The 17,057-nt window shown below is 41.4% G+C and overlaps 1 protein-coding gene across 1 annotated transcript; it reads left to right on the top strand.

Annotated features, from left to right (window-relative positions):
* Positions 1-7,675: 7,675 nt before the first annotated feature.
* On the top strand, positions 7,676-8,778 carry LOC110337361 (putative olfactory receptor 52P1). Its single transcript, XM_021220235.2, has one exon. The coding sequence runs from the start codon at positions 7,748-7,750 to the stop codon at positions 8,693-8,695; it is 948 nt and encodes a 315-aa protein (XP_021075894.1). The 5' UTR covers positions 7,676-7,747; the 3' UTR covers positions 8,696-8,778.
* The last annotated feature ends 8,279 nt before the right edge of the window (positions 8,779-17,057 follow it).

Raw genomic sequence — 17,057 nt, 5'->3', positions numbered from 1 at the left:
CCCCATGAGGAGGTACCCTGAAACCAGTTCCCCATGAGGAGGTACCCTGAAACCAGTTCCCCATGAGGAGGTACCCTGAAACCAGTTCCCCATGAATGGCGCAGACGAACCTCACTTGGGTCCTCGATCCACGGGAAAAACTCGGGTTCCAGTTACAGGTGGGCACGGAGTTGGCAAGAAGGGAGTGACAAACAGACATGACACAAGGGAGTGTGGATCTGAATATAATTTGTCTCAAAGCAAGCACCAATCTTATAAGTGACTTTTACACAAAACAGAGGAATTCATACAAAGGACTGGCAGGAGCCAACTGGGATAAAGTTCAGTGACAACAACTGGGATCAAAAGCAGCCTCACCTAAGGTCAGCTTAATCTTAGAAGTCAGGGGCAAGGGCTTAGTGCCTTTGCCAGCTATCTATAGTTCTAAGTAACTACTCTGGTTCCTCCTTAGACCACAACCTTTCTTCTTCCTAGATAATGGTAAATTCCTGCATATGGGAGTAGCGTGCCCTGAGATTTCTAACACTTATCCAATAAGATAATGTAAGAAAGCATTCAAGACCCTCCACATTATCGCAGAGACAAACCTGGGGCATTCTAGCTATGGGAATGCCAAATTTCCAGGAGACTAAGTTTCTGTGAACTTTTTACTTCAGGACTGCGTCCAGGCTTCTCAGCCTATCACACGGGTCACTACTGGGGTGGGTGTAGCACATGGACACCAAGGAATAACTGTATGGCATTCTTATTCAACATCTCTGCTTGGATGTCTAGTGTTCATATCTAAGCTTAAACGCCTTACCCAGAGCTCAGGTCATCTGTGCTTCCATCCTGTAAACCTTTTTCATTTCCTATGGCACTAAAGTATTGATAGTCACCATGGAGGCTTTCCAAAAGCCTATCATGTTCTCATAACTCCACCTTCAACAATCTACCAACAATTCTATCTACCTTCTAGTTTATACTCTAAATATCAGCTCTTTTTCTTGCTCCCACTGTTGTCATTTTGGTCCAAGCCATCATTGCATCATTCAATTAATAATGGCTTTGAACTCTTTCTTTCGCCTCATTTATCCTCTCTCCCTCATTTAGAACCTAAAGTAGATCTTTCAGGGCTTAGGTCACAGTGTTACAGGCTCTTGTTCAACTTCTTTGTTTTAGTTAGGCTCTATTACTGTGAGGAGATACCATGACTACAGTGATTCTTGTGAAAAAAGACATTATTTGGGGCTGGCTTACAGATCAGAGGTTTAGCCCATTATTTTCATGATGGGAAGCATGGCAGCACACCAGTGCACATGGTGCTGGAGAGACAGCTGAAAGTTCTACATCTGGATCATCAAGGAACAGAAGGAGAGAGAACCACTGTGCCTGGCTTGGGCTTCTGAAACCCCAGTAACACACGTCCTCTGACAAGGCCACAACTCCCAATAGTGTCACTCCCTATGAGCCTATGGGGGTCATTTTTATTCAAACCACAACATTTCACTCCCTGGACCCATAGGCTTGTAGTCGTATCATAATGCAAAAGCATTCAATTCACTTTCAATTGTCCCCATAATCTGTTAGTGTCAACCCTGTTTAAAAGTCTAAAGTCTCTCCTGAGACTAATGGCAATCTCTTAACTAAATCCCTATAAAATCGAAATTAAACAGGAGATCATATACTTCCATCAACTTCCAATAATGGCAAAGGATAGATAGATAGATAGATAGATAGATAGATAGATAGATAGATAGATAGATAGATAGATGGATATAGATAATTGTTCCAAAAGAGAGGAAAGAGGGCATAGTGAGCAAATACTGAACAAAAACATGACCAAATTTCAGTTGGGCAAATTCCAAACTCTCTATCTCCATCTCTGATGTCATGTGCTCTTCAGATCTCCAATTTCTTTCTGCTTTGTTAACTATAAACTGCTTCTCTCTTTTGGACTAGTTCAACTCCATGTTAGTAGCTTTTCTCAACAGGTACCTCATTACTCTGGCATCTCCAACTCTTGGGGTCTCCAGGCTTCACTTTCACAGTTCCACAAAGTGGCCTCTCTAGACCTCCATGCAGAGACACCCCTGCCACATGCCTGGCCCCAGTGGCTTTTCCTGGTCGCCGAGGAAGATTCCATAACCCTTTTCTTGTATCCTTGACTCTAAAGACAGAACCACATGGCCAAAGCTGCCAAGTTCTGCTGCTTTCTGAGGCTGGGACATGACCTCTTGTTCAAATATACTTTCACCAGCTCGTGGTTTTGATGGATTCCTTCGCTGTCTATGCTTGGCTGTCCTGGATCTCAATTTGTAAACCAGGCTGGTCTTGAACTAAGATCTGGCTGACTCCACCTCCGAAATGCTGGGATTAAAGGCATGTGCCACCATGCCCTACCCTACATTTTTCTTTAACTCCTTTTCATAACTTGGAAGCTTAGTTGGGTGGGTTCTTGCTCTGAGGTAACCACTCCTTGTACTACAATTAGTGTTAGGCTTTTCCTTGCTCTGTTTAGTCCCTTTTCTCCACAAACTGTATACTTTCTCTTTTTCCTTGCTCAGCTTACTCCTTTTCAATATAGATCTGCATAAGGTTAGCCACTAATGGCCACACAGACAGGTTGTTTTGAAATCTCCTCTGCCAAAGCTATTAATCCATAACTCTTTAGTTTAGCCTTGGGCAGATTTATTTTTGGACAAAGACAGAAAACAGTCACGTTTTTCACCAAAATATCTCAAGCACAATCCCTAGTCCATTTGCTAATAGTCTTCTCTGAAACCTGTGAGCTCCCACAGTTCAATTCACCCTCAACACCTCTGTCATTTATGTTCCTGCTATTATGGCCCATTAAGTCCAGCTTAAAGTGTCCCATGGCTTTTCTAGTCCAACCTCCCCAAGTGTTCCATATTCCTTCAAACAAAAGTATGGTCAGGTCTATCACAGAAATACCCCACTCCTGGTATATACTTCTGTCTTAGGGTTTTATTGCTGTGAAGAGAGATGCCATGACCATGGTAATTCTTATAAGAGAAAACATTTCATTGGAGCTGGCTTACAGGTCAGAGGTTTAGTCCATGGTGAGAAGCATAATAATACCCAAGTAGACATGATGCTGAAGAGATAGCTGAGAATTCTACATCTTAATTGGCAGGAATCAGAAACACAGAGAATCATTGTGTCTGGCTTGGGCTTCTGAAACCCCAAAGTCTTACTCCCAGTGACACACTTCCTCAAACAAGGCCATACCTCCCAATAATAATGCCACTCCCTCGCTATGACTTACTGTAGCCTTCATCACAGTGACCATGGCCACATCTCAAAATTCATGATTACCATCTTCTCTGTCATTCCACTTTAGCAACTGGTCTAAAGGTGACTTTCAAATTTGTAAATGAAAACCAGAGACCTCCTTATCTACTTCTCTTAACAGTACACCTCACAGACCTGCATGCCTTCCTCACTCATGTCATCAAGATCCCCCATTTAACCAACTCTTCATAGTTCCTCAATTGCACTTCCTAACTTTTTCTACCTTATCATGTATGGCAGGCATATTGTCTCAAAATATATGTACTTTGTGGCATGCATACATAAAGCTACCTTAACATGTATATAATCCCACATTAAAGGGAAAGATTGCTTGCCTAAAACATGCAAGAACTGAATTGGATGGCCAAAACTGAGAAAAAATATGTTAATTGTTGTTAACTAAGATGAGAGCATATACAACAATTCTCTCTTAAACCTATCCCTCAATTAACTTCAATTTATGTGTCCTTTGATCTACCTCTCTCCTTTCCCACCCTGTGATCTCTGGTAATGTTTTTATATTACACAGATAAATAGAATTTTTCTCTTTGTGTCTGTCTTATCTATCTCCAGGTTCATTTGATAGCATCTTTTTGTTATGGCTAAGTAGTATTTAATTTTGTGTATCTACTACATCTTCCTCATACACCCATCTATTGCTTGACACTGAAGTCTATGATGCTAGTTGTGAGTGAACACTGGGAGTTCAGATATCTCTTCAACATATTGATTTCATTTTCTTTGGGTGTACAACCAGTAGTGGAATTGATAGATCATGTGACAGTTTCATTTGTAAATAAATAAATACCAGGCTGGCAAGATGGCTCAGCGCTTAAGAGCACTGACTGCTCTTCCTAAGGTCCTGAGTTCAAATCCCAGCAACCACATGGTGGCTCACAACCACGCGTAATGAGATCTGATGCCCTCTTCTGGTGCATCTGAAGTCAGCTACAGTGTACTTATGTATAATAATAAATAAATTTAAAATAAATAAATAAATATCACATACTAACACAGTAACTGCCAGATGGATGCCCTGGATCTTAGACTTACCAGCCTTTAAACCTTAAATTTTTACTATTTAGAATTTACCCTATGGTATTATGTTACAGCAGAAGGTGGATTCACATGTTCTTCCTTCCTCCAACAAGGTCTAAATTTCAAACTTCAATTTGATGCCTCTTTCCAGTATCCCAGAGGCCTCTTTAGTATCCTTTTCCCCAAGGAGTTTCCACTGGAACTTAGGGCCCTAATGACAGGATAAATACTGGCACTCTTATGCTTCCAGTAGTCTAAGTCCTGCAGGACCTGGAACTCCACTATCACCCCCTTCCAAGACCTGGTAAGTCTGGCTGTTTGTAAGCTCGCCCATGCCCCTGCACTACACATACTATATGCTGGCCACAGACCCAAGTGCCACTAGGGTCATTTCTCATTGAGATATTTCTTACTCTCTTCTGCCAATCAACACAGCCACCTACGAAGTATGAATCTGCCTCTCTAGGTCATAGGGAAGCAAGTTAACAGAGCTTAGAGGAGATCACTGAATCTACACATGTGATGAGTTTCTGAACCAGGATTTGAATTGCACTGAACTTGGTCTTCTATAAAGGAGTGGTAAAGGCTGGCTAGTGGCTTTCAGGTGCTCAAGAGGGGTGAACAGTTTGCTCCTTTACTCATAGCAAAGCTCTGTTCCTGACGCTTGAATACCTATTCTAAAGTGTTCTAGGTATGGCCTATCTTCTAGCAAATGCTAAAATGAGTCAAACAGGATAAATGGATGGGAGACTACGTGATAGTCTGAGAAAGTTATTTGAAAGAGGCTAGGGTATGTTAGATTGACTGCAAGATGCAGATGAATCAGGGGGAAAAACATCCACTAAGGTATAAAAAAAAAGTCAGCTACAGACATTGAAATAGAATGCTGTAAGGGCATCCAGTACCATCACCATGAATGGGCTCAGCGAACATGCTGTTCAGCCCTCAGGCTGGATGTCCTTAATCAGACAGCAGAGGGTCACTGTGAATGCTGATGACAGTGGTCTAACTTTGGTCTTGCATCCCTGCCTACAATCTTCCCACCCTGGATGTTTTTAATGAATTCTAACTCAAATAGTAGTGACAGATAGGAAATGAGGAAACCGTGATCTATACTTCAGCCCTGACATCTTTCTCGTAATCTAAGCACAGTATGCTCAGTGCCTGCACTTCCAACCTCACTTCCTCCCCTCTGCAAATGCAGCCTAGGTGGGGGGAGGGGTGAGTGTAAGGACATTGAGGTATGTAGATCCTTGAAGGATGGGTGAAGTTCTTTGAGTGGACATTCAAGAGAAAAGTAAATCTGATGTGATGATTAATAGCCTAAGGGGAAAACAGAAGCAAAGAAATGGGTCTGTTTCCTTCATGCCTAGGTTATTTAGCCTTCCGCTCTCTCTTTGTCAAAGAAATCATATCTGAGAAGTGGGCCACCGAAGAAAGTGTCATATAAATATGTGAGTCTGAATCTTCCGGAGGCAGTCTTGCCCGTGAGTCTTTTTATTTCCTGCATGGGAGGGGTTATTTGGATTATACTTCCTTATCACTGTTTATCATCAAAGGAAGTCAAAACAGAAACCCAAACAGGGCAAGAACCTGGAGGCAGGAGCTGGTGTGGAGACCATGAAGGAGTGCTGCTTACTGGCTTGTTCTTCATGGCTTGCTCAGCCTGTTCTCTTATAGAAGCCAGGACAACCAGTTCAGAGATAGCACCACTTACAATGGACTAGACTGTCCCCCATCAATCACTAAATTAAAAACTGCCCTACAGGCTTGCCTATAACCTGACCTGATGAATTGCCCATGAGTCTTCTCATGTCTATATGGATACACAAAATCGCAAGCTTAGACAGCATGCTCACGCCATTTTACAAGGCCCCACACACTCTGATTTCCTCTGCCCCTGATACATTCAGTCACCACTTGGCTGAAATTCCCTGTGGAGATTATTGGTTCCAGAATAGATGCTGGAACACAGAAGATTATACAGGAAATAATTAAATATGGATAATGAGATAGAAAGGGACAGGAAAGCTTACTGCAGAGTGACATCTACAGTTAACACCAGGATGGAAAACAGACATTTTGCCATAACAATACTCAAAAGCTCTCGACTTCCCTTCCTGCCTTTCTCCAAGAGAGTTTCATGGGCCCCTTGGTACAGGTAGCTGATATCAATTGCATGAAATACTGCATCTTTAGGTTGGGGACACAACTGTGGTACCTCCAGATGATCTTCCTGGTCCCACTCTCTGTTTCAGTTAGCAACAATTATGCTCCATCGTGTCATGAGTACTTCTCTCCTGACCACTGGTTTTGATGCTGATCTTTGCTTCTTTTTCATCAGCATCTCTCCCCCACTGTCCTCTTCCCACATCTTTCACTTGATCTCCACACTGCCTTAAATTCTCAAACATTGCTGGCTAGAATATAAGAAAAGTGAGAAGAGCTGTGTAGGTGGAGGAAGTTCAGGGAGGCAGAAAGTGTGGAGTAGAGATCAAAACTCATCATTGACTTTGAACCAAATTAATCTCTGCTTGCTTTGGGTATTGTGTGTTGTTGAAGATTAAAACTCACTTCCCATCCTTTCAAATACTTTTACTTCTTATTAGAAGATATATTTGTAGACAATTATATCTCAATGACCTCATCAAACCATCTATTATGGCTAAGTCAGCCTGTTACCTGCCACTACCAATCCTGCATCATCTCACTTGATTCTGCCAACAGTTTTCTGTATAGGACAGATGAAGCAAGTCCAGGATCTTACCAAATATGAGCCAGGAAATCTTCTATCCATCAAAGTCTACAAGAGACTCAGCCCTTTACCTGTGTTTTGATATTCCTGATCAAGACAAGTCCTTATGTACAAGTTGTTACAGGTTCGGTGATTTGGGGCAAGATGTCCTTATTCTCCATTTGTTTTTCCTCAATAAAAATGTTCGCATCTTGAGGCTTCCCATCCAATCCAACTGACTCTGTATTATTAACATCACCTGTATATTGTCACATAGCAGATGAATCTGAAGAAAACAATACTAGAAACTTGCAAAAAAAAAAAAAAAGGTTTATAGGCAGAGAGAACTACCACATAAACATCTCTAGTTCTTACTTTCTCCATAGAAATGGTTCTATAGCCATGCCCTTCACCCCATCCTACAGTAAAGACATTATTAAATTATACAGAACTGAAAGGGGTTCCTTTGAACCTTAGTGATACTAACCCATCTTCTATTTTGTATATTTCCTAGGGCCTTACAATCTTATCATTCCCAGATGTTCTTTTGTGGAGTTTAACTCAAGTGTTTCTGCTGCCATTAAACTACAGCATAAAGATGATCTCAGCTGCCCCATCTCTTTAAGGCTTTGTAGAGCTCAGAGCTTAGATCTTCCATATGTACTCTTCTTCAGCCTGACCATGCAACACACAAACCACAGCCATCAGAACCCAAGCTCCTTCCTGCTCATGGGGATTCCTGGCCTGGAGGCATCCCACTTTTGGATTGCATTTCCTTTCTGCTCCATGTATGCCCTGGCAGTTCTTGGCAACATGGCAGTCCTGTTGGTGGTGCGCTCTGAGCCTTCACTGCACCAGCCCATGTACCTGTTCCTGTGCATGCTGTCCACTATTGACCTGATACTCTGCACCTCCACTGTCCCCAAGCTCCTCGCACTCTTTTGGGCAGATGCAGCTGAGATTGCCTTTGGAGCCTGTGCTACCCAGATGTTCTTTATCCATGGTTTCTCGGCTGTAGAATCCGGTATCCTGCTATCAATGGCCTTTGATCGCTACTTGGCCATCTGCCGGCCATTGCACTATGGGTCATTGCTGTCCTCAGAGTCTGTGAGCAAGTTAGGAGCTGCTGCTCTGCTCCGTGGCCTGGGGCTCATGACCCCACTTACTTGCCTACTGGCAAGGCTGAGCTACTGTGGCCGTGTGATAGCACACTCCTACTGTGAGCACATGGCTGTGGTGAAGCTGGCTTGTGGGGGCACACAACCAAACAACATATATGGCATCACGGCAGCCACACTGGTGGTAGGAACTGACTCCATTTGTATTGCCGTATCCTATGCACTCATCCTCCGGGCTGTGTTGGGCCTCTCCTCCAAAGAGGCCAGGGCAAAGACCTTTGGCACTTGTGGCTCCCACCTGGGTGTCATCCTTCTCTTCTACACACCAGGGCTCTTCTCATTCTATACCCAGCGCTTTGGTCAACATGTACCCAGGCACGTCCACATCCTCCTGGCTGACCTCTACCTCGTTGTACCGCCCATGCTCAACCCCATCATCTATGGGATGAAAACCAAACAGATCCGAGATGGAGCGCTCCGACTACTCAAGAGGGGTCCTGCCCAATCATAGTGATTCAAGCAGACCTATGCAGGTTTTCTCAGACCCTGTGCTGGTTTTCTCCAGACCTTGAGTGATGTTTACATAGATTTCTACATGGCTGGAATGCGGAAACCCACACTCAGTGGTATCCTTACTTTAATATGGAGATCTATCACTTGTTGGAGGAGGCATCATCTGATGCTTGCTCTGTGTGGTGGAGATAGGGGTCTCAATGCTCAGGAACATTTACCTAAAGGGAGCTTCCAAACTGATAGTGGTATCCATAGAAATGTCACAATGTAACATCTCTCCTATCCTCCAAAGGATGCTAATTAAAGGAGACAAATGTGGCTACCGACATGATAAGGAAAATAGTTCCCACCCTCGGACTGCTATGCATATCAGCTAACTCCTTCCTGTTGCTGACTAATATTGCATCTTGTTTAACCATCTGATCTTAGACAGTGGATTATTTTCCACTTTGGGCTATTAGAAAATAAAGCTGCTATATTTCTTAACCTACAAGTACAATTTCTAGGACCCCGCAGAGCCCGCTGAATGGCTTTGGTCAACACAGTTGTAGCATGTTACAATCTCATCAATGATGTCAAACAGTTCCCAGTTGTTCCCCATCTGCTCATGTTTGACAGTGTTATCCCTCTTTTCATTTTAAGCACTCCAATGAGTTTAACCTAGAAGGAATTTGTTGCAAAGTTGCTTTGCATTTTTCTTACAACTAATTGTGCTAAGCAACCTCTCTCATGTTTACAATTAATGAATATTCCTTTTATGAAATTCTTTAGTCCTGTGTCCATATTTAGACTTCCTTGTTTAGTCATTTTTTTAATACTGCCATTTTGCTCTGGATCCAAGTTATTTGTTAAGTATACTCACTGAAAACGTTTGTCCAGTTTTGTGATGCATTTTGTTTTCTTAACATCTTAAACTTAAAACATGAGTTGTGGTGAACTACAAATCATTTTGTTCATGCCTTGTTATTCATTTCATAGACCTACTTTTTAATTGAAGGTGTATGGCCAGACACAAATAACAACTATTATGGCATAAAGTAGAATTTGAAGTTTGTTTTTCACTTGTGAATATCCTGCTGCTCCTGCAAATTTTCTTAGGAATTCTTCCTCTGTCAAATTGAGTTGCACTGAACTTTGTCACTTTAGTTAAAGCAGAAGTAAGGAGGTCAGAGGACATACTGCAGGAGTCACTTCTCTCCTTCCACCACAGGGGTTCTTCAGATCAAGCTCAGGTTATCAGGTTTGATCATAAATGAGCTGAGTCATCTCATCTACCCTGTCCTTTAAATTCTTTATCTATAAAGTATTCAATGTTAACAACATGGTTCCAAAATAGTTCCTGTGTGACTTTTCTCATTCTTCCTATAAATAGTCTACTTCAATATGTGGTGTGTCAAAACCTGCTTTCTACATTGGTACAGTATTAGGGGTTTCTAATTAGTGTATAATATTTGTGTGAAATAATAAGCTATTGAATGTCATAGTGAGTCTGAATATTCTGTCATCTCTCTATTGAGAAACTTTCATAATATATATAAAATGTGATTAGATCATATTCACCCCCAGTAGCCATACATTGTCCCTGCCCTGTCCCTCTAGTCTCCTTTTTGGTCCCTAGTAAAATCTCTGCTTCTTCTATATATCTGGAGTTTAATAAACCTACTTTTAATCAGATTTTCTATTTTCACTATATTTCAATTGACTCCAAATTTTTTCTAAAATAATCGGTCAATATAGGCATGAAATTGTTCATAGATTACATTTGTCTTTACAGTTTTCTGTGATTTTTTTTTAATCTTTTATTTCTGATATAGAGTGCATGTGCCTCATTCTTTTCTGTCGTGTTTTGGAGAAAGGAAGTCTACCCATGTAGTTACTGTTTTTAAAATCAAATATAGCTTTCTTGATTTTTTTTTCTTTCTACTCATTTTTGTCTTTTACTGAAAATATCCACGTTGGTTTCTTTTCATCTCTTCATCTTAATTCACTCGTCTGCCTTCTTAAAGTAAAAGCAGACCAGCAGTCTAGATGCAAGGAGGAAGAATAAACAGGATCTTGAAGAGAACAGTAAATGCCTCTTGCAAGGCACCTGGCTGGCATGTAATTCCATGATTCCCAGACAATGGGAAACTATTCTTCTCTGTCATTAAAAAGAAAAAGAAAAGAAAAGAAAAGAAAGATAGTATTTCTTACAAGACTGAAAAGTACAGAAACAGTAGAAGATCTGACAGTTTTAGGCTCATCAAACCAAATGTCTCATCACCAACAGTGAAGGACCAGACTTTCACAATCAGAAAATTTGACCCAGGCGACCTTTTGATCAGCACATTCCATTGTCTCAATATCTCTGGCACCTCTCACATGCATATTCTAGACCTCAGGCTCAGTCTGCCCTTCAACCATCGGGAAGTAAAGTCTACTTCAAAGCCTTTGTGGTGGTGTGTTGTAAGTTAGAATGTGATGAGCTCATTATTTCCCCTTACAAAGACATTTATCTATGAGGATGCAAACGCCATCTAAACCAGACAACCTATCATAATCCGTAAGACTGGCATATCCTCAGTACACCCAAGCATCGTTTTCCCCTTTCCTTATCTTCCACCTTCATCCTAACAAACAAGCAAAACAGGAAGTCTTGGGTACTGGGACGTCACTATGATGGATGTTATCACAACTTGCCAGCAGCTACGTGGTCCCTCTTACTCTCAAACTACATCAAATGACCAGATCATATCCTTAGAGTTTCTTTTCAAAGCTGTTTATTATATCTACTGTCTTTCTTGGCTCCTCTAGAAAACACAACCTGAGGCCAAAAAAAAAAAAAAAAAAAAAAAACAGTATGTGCAAACACTGTATTGCATAGTGTGATATTTTCCCAGGAGGAAAGAAAAGCACGAGTGAAGAGAGAAGACCCGGCTGTCAGCTGTTTGTTTAGCAGGCTAGATGTCCCCCTATGGGCTCTGAGGGGCTCCTGCCTTGTGACACAAACTCCATGGAAGGAGATGAAAGACAACGTAGCTTCATCTTCTTTGGTTAAAGTTCATGTCTATTCCTTTGTACTTTGAGTTTACAAATGTAAGCAGCAGCAGTAAAAATGAATGGGAGATAAGTCATTGTGCTGCAGAGGGTAGAGCCAGAGAACGCACGCCCCTTGGAGGAGCCCAGAGGATCATGAATAGATCCCAGATACTGACCACTGAACTATTTATACTGTTGGGGTTTGATTTTGCTTCGACTGACTGTGACTGTGCCCCTGTTCTTCCCTCTTGAATAAAGAAAGTATTTCATTTATTTTTCATTTTACAGGAGCCCACAGTTGAGAGACTGAAATATTAAGTAGATTCCAGGTTTTAAAAGAGACTTTGGGTTTTTAAATGGACTGACTTTTAAAGTGTTTGAATTTGTAAAGACTGTGAGACTTTTTAAATTTATAAAAATGGTTTTATTGTGATGTTTATATTGATGTGTAGTGCTAGGGATAAACAAAAAAGAAAGTTTTTAGCTTAACAGTGATATGCTTGTGTGTCAAGTTGACAATGGGTCAGTTGTGCTGACTAGCATAACAGAACCTTAGTAGACTCCCAAACCTTAACACAACTGACTCCGTGATAGAAGTATGTTCAGGCCGTAAAACTTAGCACATAGACAGCACCACTTGCCAAAATGAAAACAAAGACCCAACACATCAAAGTTCATATTTCTAAGAAAGTTTATAAACATTCTAATAATTATGCTTTTGGCTTCTGTAGTTCTACTTTTGGGTAGTCCTTCTTGTAAACTGACTTATGTCAACCCAGGATATGTTTTTTTGTGTTTAAAAGCTCACCTTGAGAAAGGCCTGGGGCTCTGCTGGGATCCCAAACACCCAGTGCAGTCACTGACTGGCTCATAAAGACTTTTTATTGATTTAAATCCATATCCAAGTTGTCTCTGTAGTTTTGACATCTTGACACAAGGTACAGTCATCTGAATGGAGAGAACTTCAATTGAGAAAATGTCTCCATAAGATAAGACTATAGACAAGCCTATGGCATTTTCTTAATTCGTGATTATTGGAGAGAACCCAGTCCATTTTAGGTGGGGCTACCCCTGGGATGGTGGTCCCAGATTCTATGAGAAAACAGACTGAGTAAGCCATGATAAGTGAGCCAATATGCAGCATTCCTTCATGGCCTCTGCATCAGCTAGTCTCCAGCTTCCTGCCCTGCTAGAGTTCCTGCTCTGACTTTCTCTGATTATAAACAGTGTTGTGGAAATGTAAGCCAAACAAACCCTTTGCTCCTCATTTTGCTTTTGGTCATGGTGTTCCATCACAGCAAGAATAATCATAACTGAGATGCTATGTTGCTATTTTTAGTGTCCAAGCTAACAAATGCTGGTGCACAACAATGCATGCAAAGGCATGATAGATAGAGAACGACATAAGAGCCTTGCAGCAGTCACTGCAGCAGGCCCTGTAGCCAAAAGCAAACATGCATTTAGCAGCAAAAGCAGATTCCCTTTCAACTCCAAGAGCAGCATTTACAGCCCCTGGGAGCCTCTGCTGTCCCGCTAGCCATGAAGGCATATGGGTGGACCCAGGTTATCACCATCCGAATCTGGTACAATGAGGAAGCAGTCAAAGAACGTGAGAGTTAAAGACACAGCGGGGTGATGGGGTAAAATGAAAAATTGTCTACTGTCTTAGAGGAAGCTGAAGGAGGTTTCAGAGTGGAAAGACTCACTGTTAAGTGCTGATAGCAGACAATGAGTGGAACCTTTTTAAATGGTTTTGGTTTTTGAGATTAATAGAATTAAACCATTTTCCCCTTCTCTTTTCTCCCTCAAAGTCCTCCCATGTACCTTCTACCCTCGCACTCAAATTCATGGGCTCTTTTTCTTGAAATGTATATATACATTGCTAAATATATAAATCTAACCTTCCCGGCCCATATAATGTTGCTTGTGTGAATGTTTTCAGGGAATAACCAATTGGTGCATTTTTCCCAGGGAAGACGACTTCTTCCACTTTAGCCTTCCTTGACAAGTCATTTCAACGGAGTTAATGGAGCCATAAGCCTGATGTGAAAGCAAGAGAGAATATGAAGGAAAGAATTACTGGTAATGAGTATATTCAACATTTCTATTTTTCCCATCCTTTCTGAATAAAATTCCCACACCTGTGTGAGTCATGACAAAAACTGCATTCTCACAGGAGGAAAATTTAACCCTAAAAGTTAACAAGGGCTCTGCCCCTGGGTTGCCATGGGTACCAAATTGTCTTCTTTAAGGACTGAAAAGTGTATAGGTGCTAACCATAGAGCATGGTCCTATATGAAGAGAGGGGAGTGACTGGGTATTGCTTGTTTCTTAATACATTTAACTTAGAGATTTGTTAGGATCCTTATGACTGCATGATTCAACTGGTAAAGTACAGATATCCCTCTTAACCCACCCCATAATAAATTGGGCCCTTCAGAAGTATAATCTTGTATGTATGGGCTTCTTATACTATAGAGAAATGAAGATGACTTAAGCAGTTCCCTCCACTGAAATGACTCTACAAGCCTACCCATCCTCCTGAGATATAAGTTCTTCAGTCAATCTCACATCTTCTCCAAAGGAATGAGAAGATGATACAAATTAAAATGGATCCATAAAGAGACATAACCCCCAAGGAAGAATGAGATCCTGAGAATGGAAGCTGCCGAGCTACAAGAACTTCATTCTCTGTTTCATGCAGGAGACCAACTGGATGTCCGGCATAATGACTGCTTAGAAGCTGAGTTTCAGAAATGAAAACTGAGCCTTAAGGCCAGACATGGTGACATACCTTGTCATTCCAGAATTTAAGATGCCAAAGCAGAAAGATTAATTTGAAACCAGCCTGGGCAACATGATGAGAACCTGTCATAATAAATGAAGGAAGAGGGAGAAACAGAGGAGGAGGAAGAGGAGGAGGAGGAGAGGGGGTGGAAATGGAAGAGAAAGAGGAAGAAGAGGGAATGAAGAAGGAAAAGTGGGAGACAAAAGCTAAGCTTGTAACATCTTTACAAATTACTCCTGACAGAGTTGGCAGTTTGGGAGGAACAGAAATTTAATCTAGGCGCAATATTTTCTTAAAGGACAAAGTCTTGAAAAATATTACTAAGTGTGGACTTTTCCCTCATACAGGCTTGGAACATGACTCTAACCTCTTAATTTAAGGCATTCAGTTACCTAATGACAAGAAAACCCAATGACAAGAAAATCTTCACTTGGGAAAATTTGCATCCATTCAATAACATGTTGAGACTTTATACAACAACAAAATGTAGAATAAGTTGATAAATGATAAGATTTTTCTCAATGTAAAATTCCACCTCTCAACAAGTGCAACAGTAAATTATAATCAATGCTTTATAAATGCCTACAGAAGATGTGAAGAAGTATAGGAGGGGCAATATAGACAGGGCCTTGCATGAAAAATCTACAAACCTTTAAAAACAGGAGCCCAGGACCAGGAAACTAGTTCAGTCAATAAAGGTCAATAAATGTCATTAGAGGAATGACAGCCAGTGCTGTTCTCTAGCCCGCATATGCATGTATGTATACACACACACACACACACACACACACACATGAGCGCGCGCATATACACACACCACCATTCCTTTCAGGAAGACTATAAAAACAATGAGAAATCAAGTCTCTCCTGCCCCAGTTCTGGGTTGTAGCAGTTTTCTTCCTCCATAAAAAGGAAACATCAATTCGAGCCTCCTCTACTAGGCAAGGTTTAAATGTCATTTTTATAAATACTTCTAAAGCATATGTCAACATTCTACTTAAGCTTAGCTATGTTGTGAAATTGTGTTTGTGGTAAAGTGATGGGGAGTTAAACAACTCTCATATCTGCTCTCAAAGCTATGGGAGGTCTCTAGGGATTCCTAGAGCTTGGGAGCAGGAGGAGGATAATTAAATTGAACATCTGATCTTGGTGTGAAGAAGCTGTTGGTAGACAGCTAGGCAAGGTCACTACCTCAGATATATGAGGTACAGGGGACATATGACATTAAGTTATACCAGACCCTTACTTTGAGAAACTTTGTGTCCTCATTTTAAAAAGAAATTAACTCCAATTTGTGATTCTCATATATTTGTGGGTATGCAGCCATTCACAAGCATGTACTTGACCTACCAGAGGCCATGGCCTTAAAAAGATGGACTCTCTGTCTCCCAACAGTTACCTCTGGCCCTTACAATATTTCCATCATCTCCTCTACAAGGACCCCTGAGCTATGAGAGGAGAGGGTGTGGTGTAGATGTCCCATTTAAGGCTGAGCATACAGACTCTCTGACTCTCTACTCCTTGACAAGTTGTGGGTGTCTGAGTTAATCACAGAGGCCATGGGTGATAATAAGAAAACAATGTTTCCCAGACACAGCAGGATAGTCAGTCGAATGTGGACTGACAGCACCTGAGGAGGCATGCACAAGGTCTCAGCGGGCTTAGGCCAGATAAAGTCTCACCATGGAGATGGGAGGTGGGCACAAGATCTCAGCAGGCTTAGACCAAATAAAATCTCACCATGGAGATAGGAGTTGGGCACAAAGTCCCACCCCTAGTTGAGGAGCTATTGGCAATTGACAGCTGTTTCTGGGAGCCAGTTAATACAAAAATTTGGGGAAGACATAAACACAGCTTAGCTCAGGTGTTCCTTACTTATGCATGAAATGCAAAGAGGAATCCAGGAAGGAGAGATGCCTGTATAGAGCATGTACAATTAGTTTTAACTGTCATTTGATACAACCTAGAGTCATCTGAGAAGGGAGTCTCCATTGCGGTACTTCCTAGATCAGATTGGTCTGTGTGCATGCCTGTAGAAGGTTGTCTTGTTTGTAAAATGACCCATTCCACACTGGGTGGCACCACTCCCTGGGCGAGAGATCCTGGGCTGTATACGAGTAAAAGGGACTGGCTAAGTACAAGCAGGATAGTATTCATGTGGTTTTTTCTCTATGATCTTGTCTACAGATATGACACTTCAAGTTCCTGTGTTGACTTCCATTCAATAGCAGACTATTTGTAAACCAAATACAGCTTTCCCTCCCGTGTTGCTTTTTGTCTGGGTATTTTATTACAGTAACAGAAATGACAATAGAACAGATTGATACTAACAGCAGATTAGCAACCTGGGTGAACTTTCGCAGCATGTATGAGTCTAGGGTAGTTCACCTCTGGTTTAATAAAACATGGAAAGGATTATCACTGCGGTGCTCCAACATGCTCAGTGTCTGAAGTCTGTAACTATAGAGGTCAGGAGGGTCCCACAAAGAGTTCAACAGTTAAGACAAAGCATTCAAAGGCCTCAAAAGTTGACTCATTCTCTACACCTTCCCCT

This window comes from Mus pahari, chromosome 1, assembly GCF_900095145.1.
Source record: "Mus pahari chromosome 1, PAHARI_EIJ_v1.1, whole genome shotgun sequence".
NCBI classification, from domain to species: Eukaryota; Metazoa; Chordata; class Mammalia; order Rodentia; family Muridae; genus Mus; species Mus pahari.
Note: the sequence above shows the minus strand (reverse complement) of the source record. Positions and strands in the feature narration are given on the sequence as shown.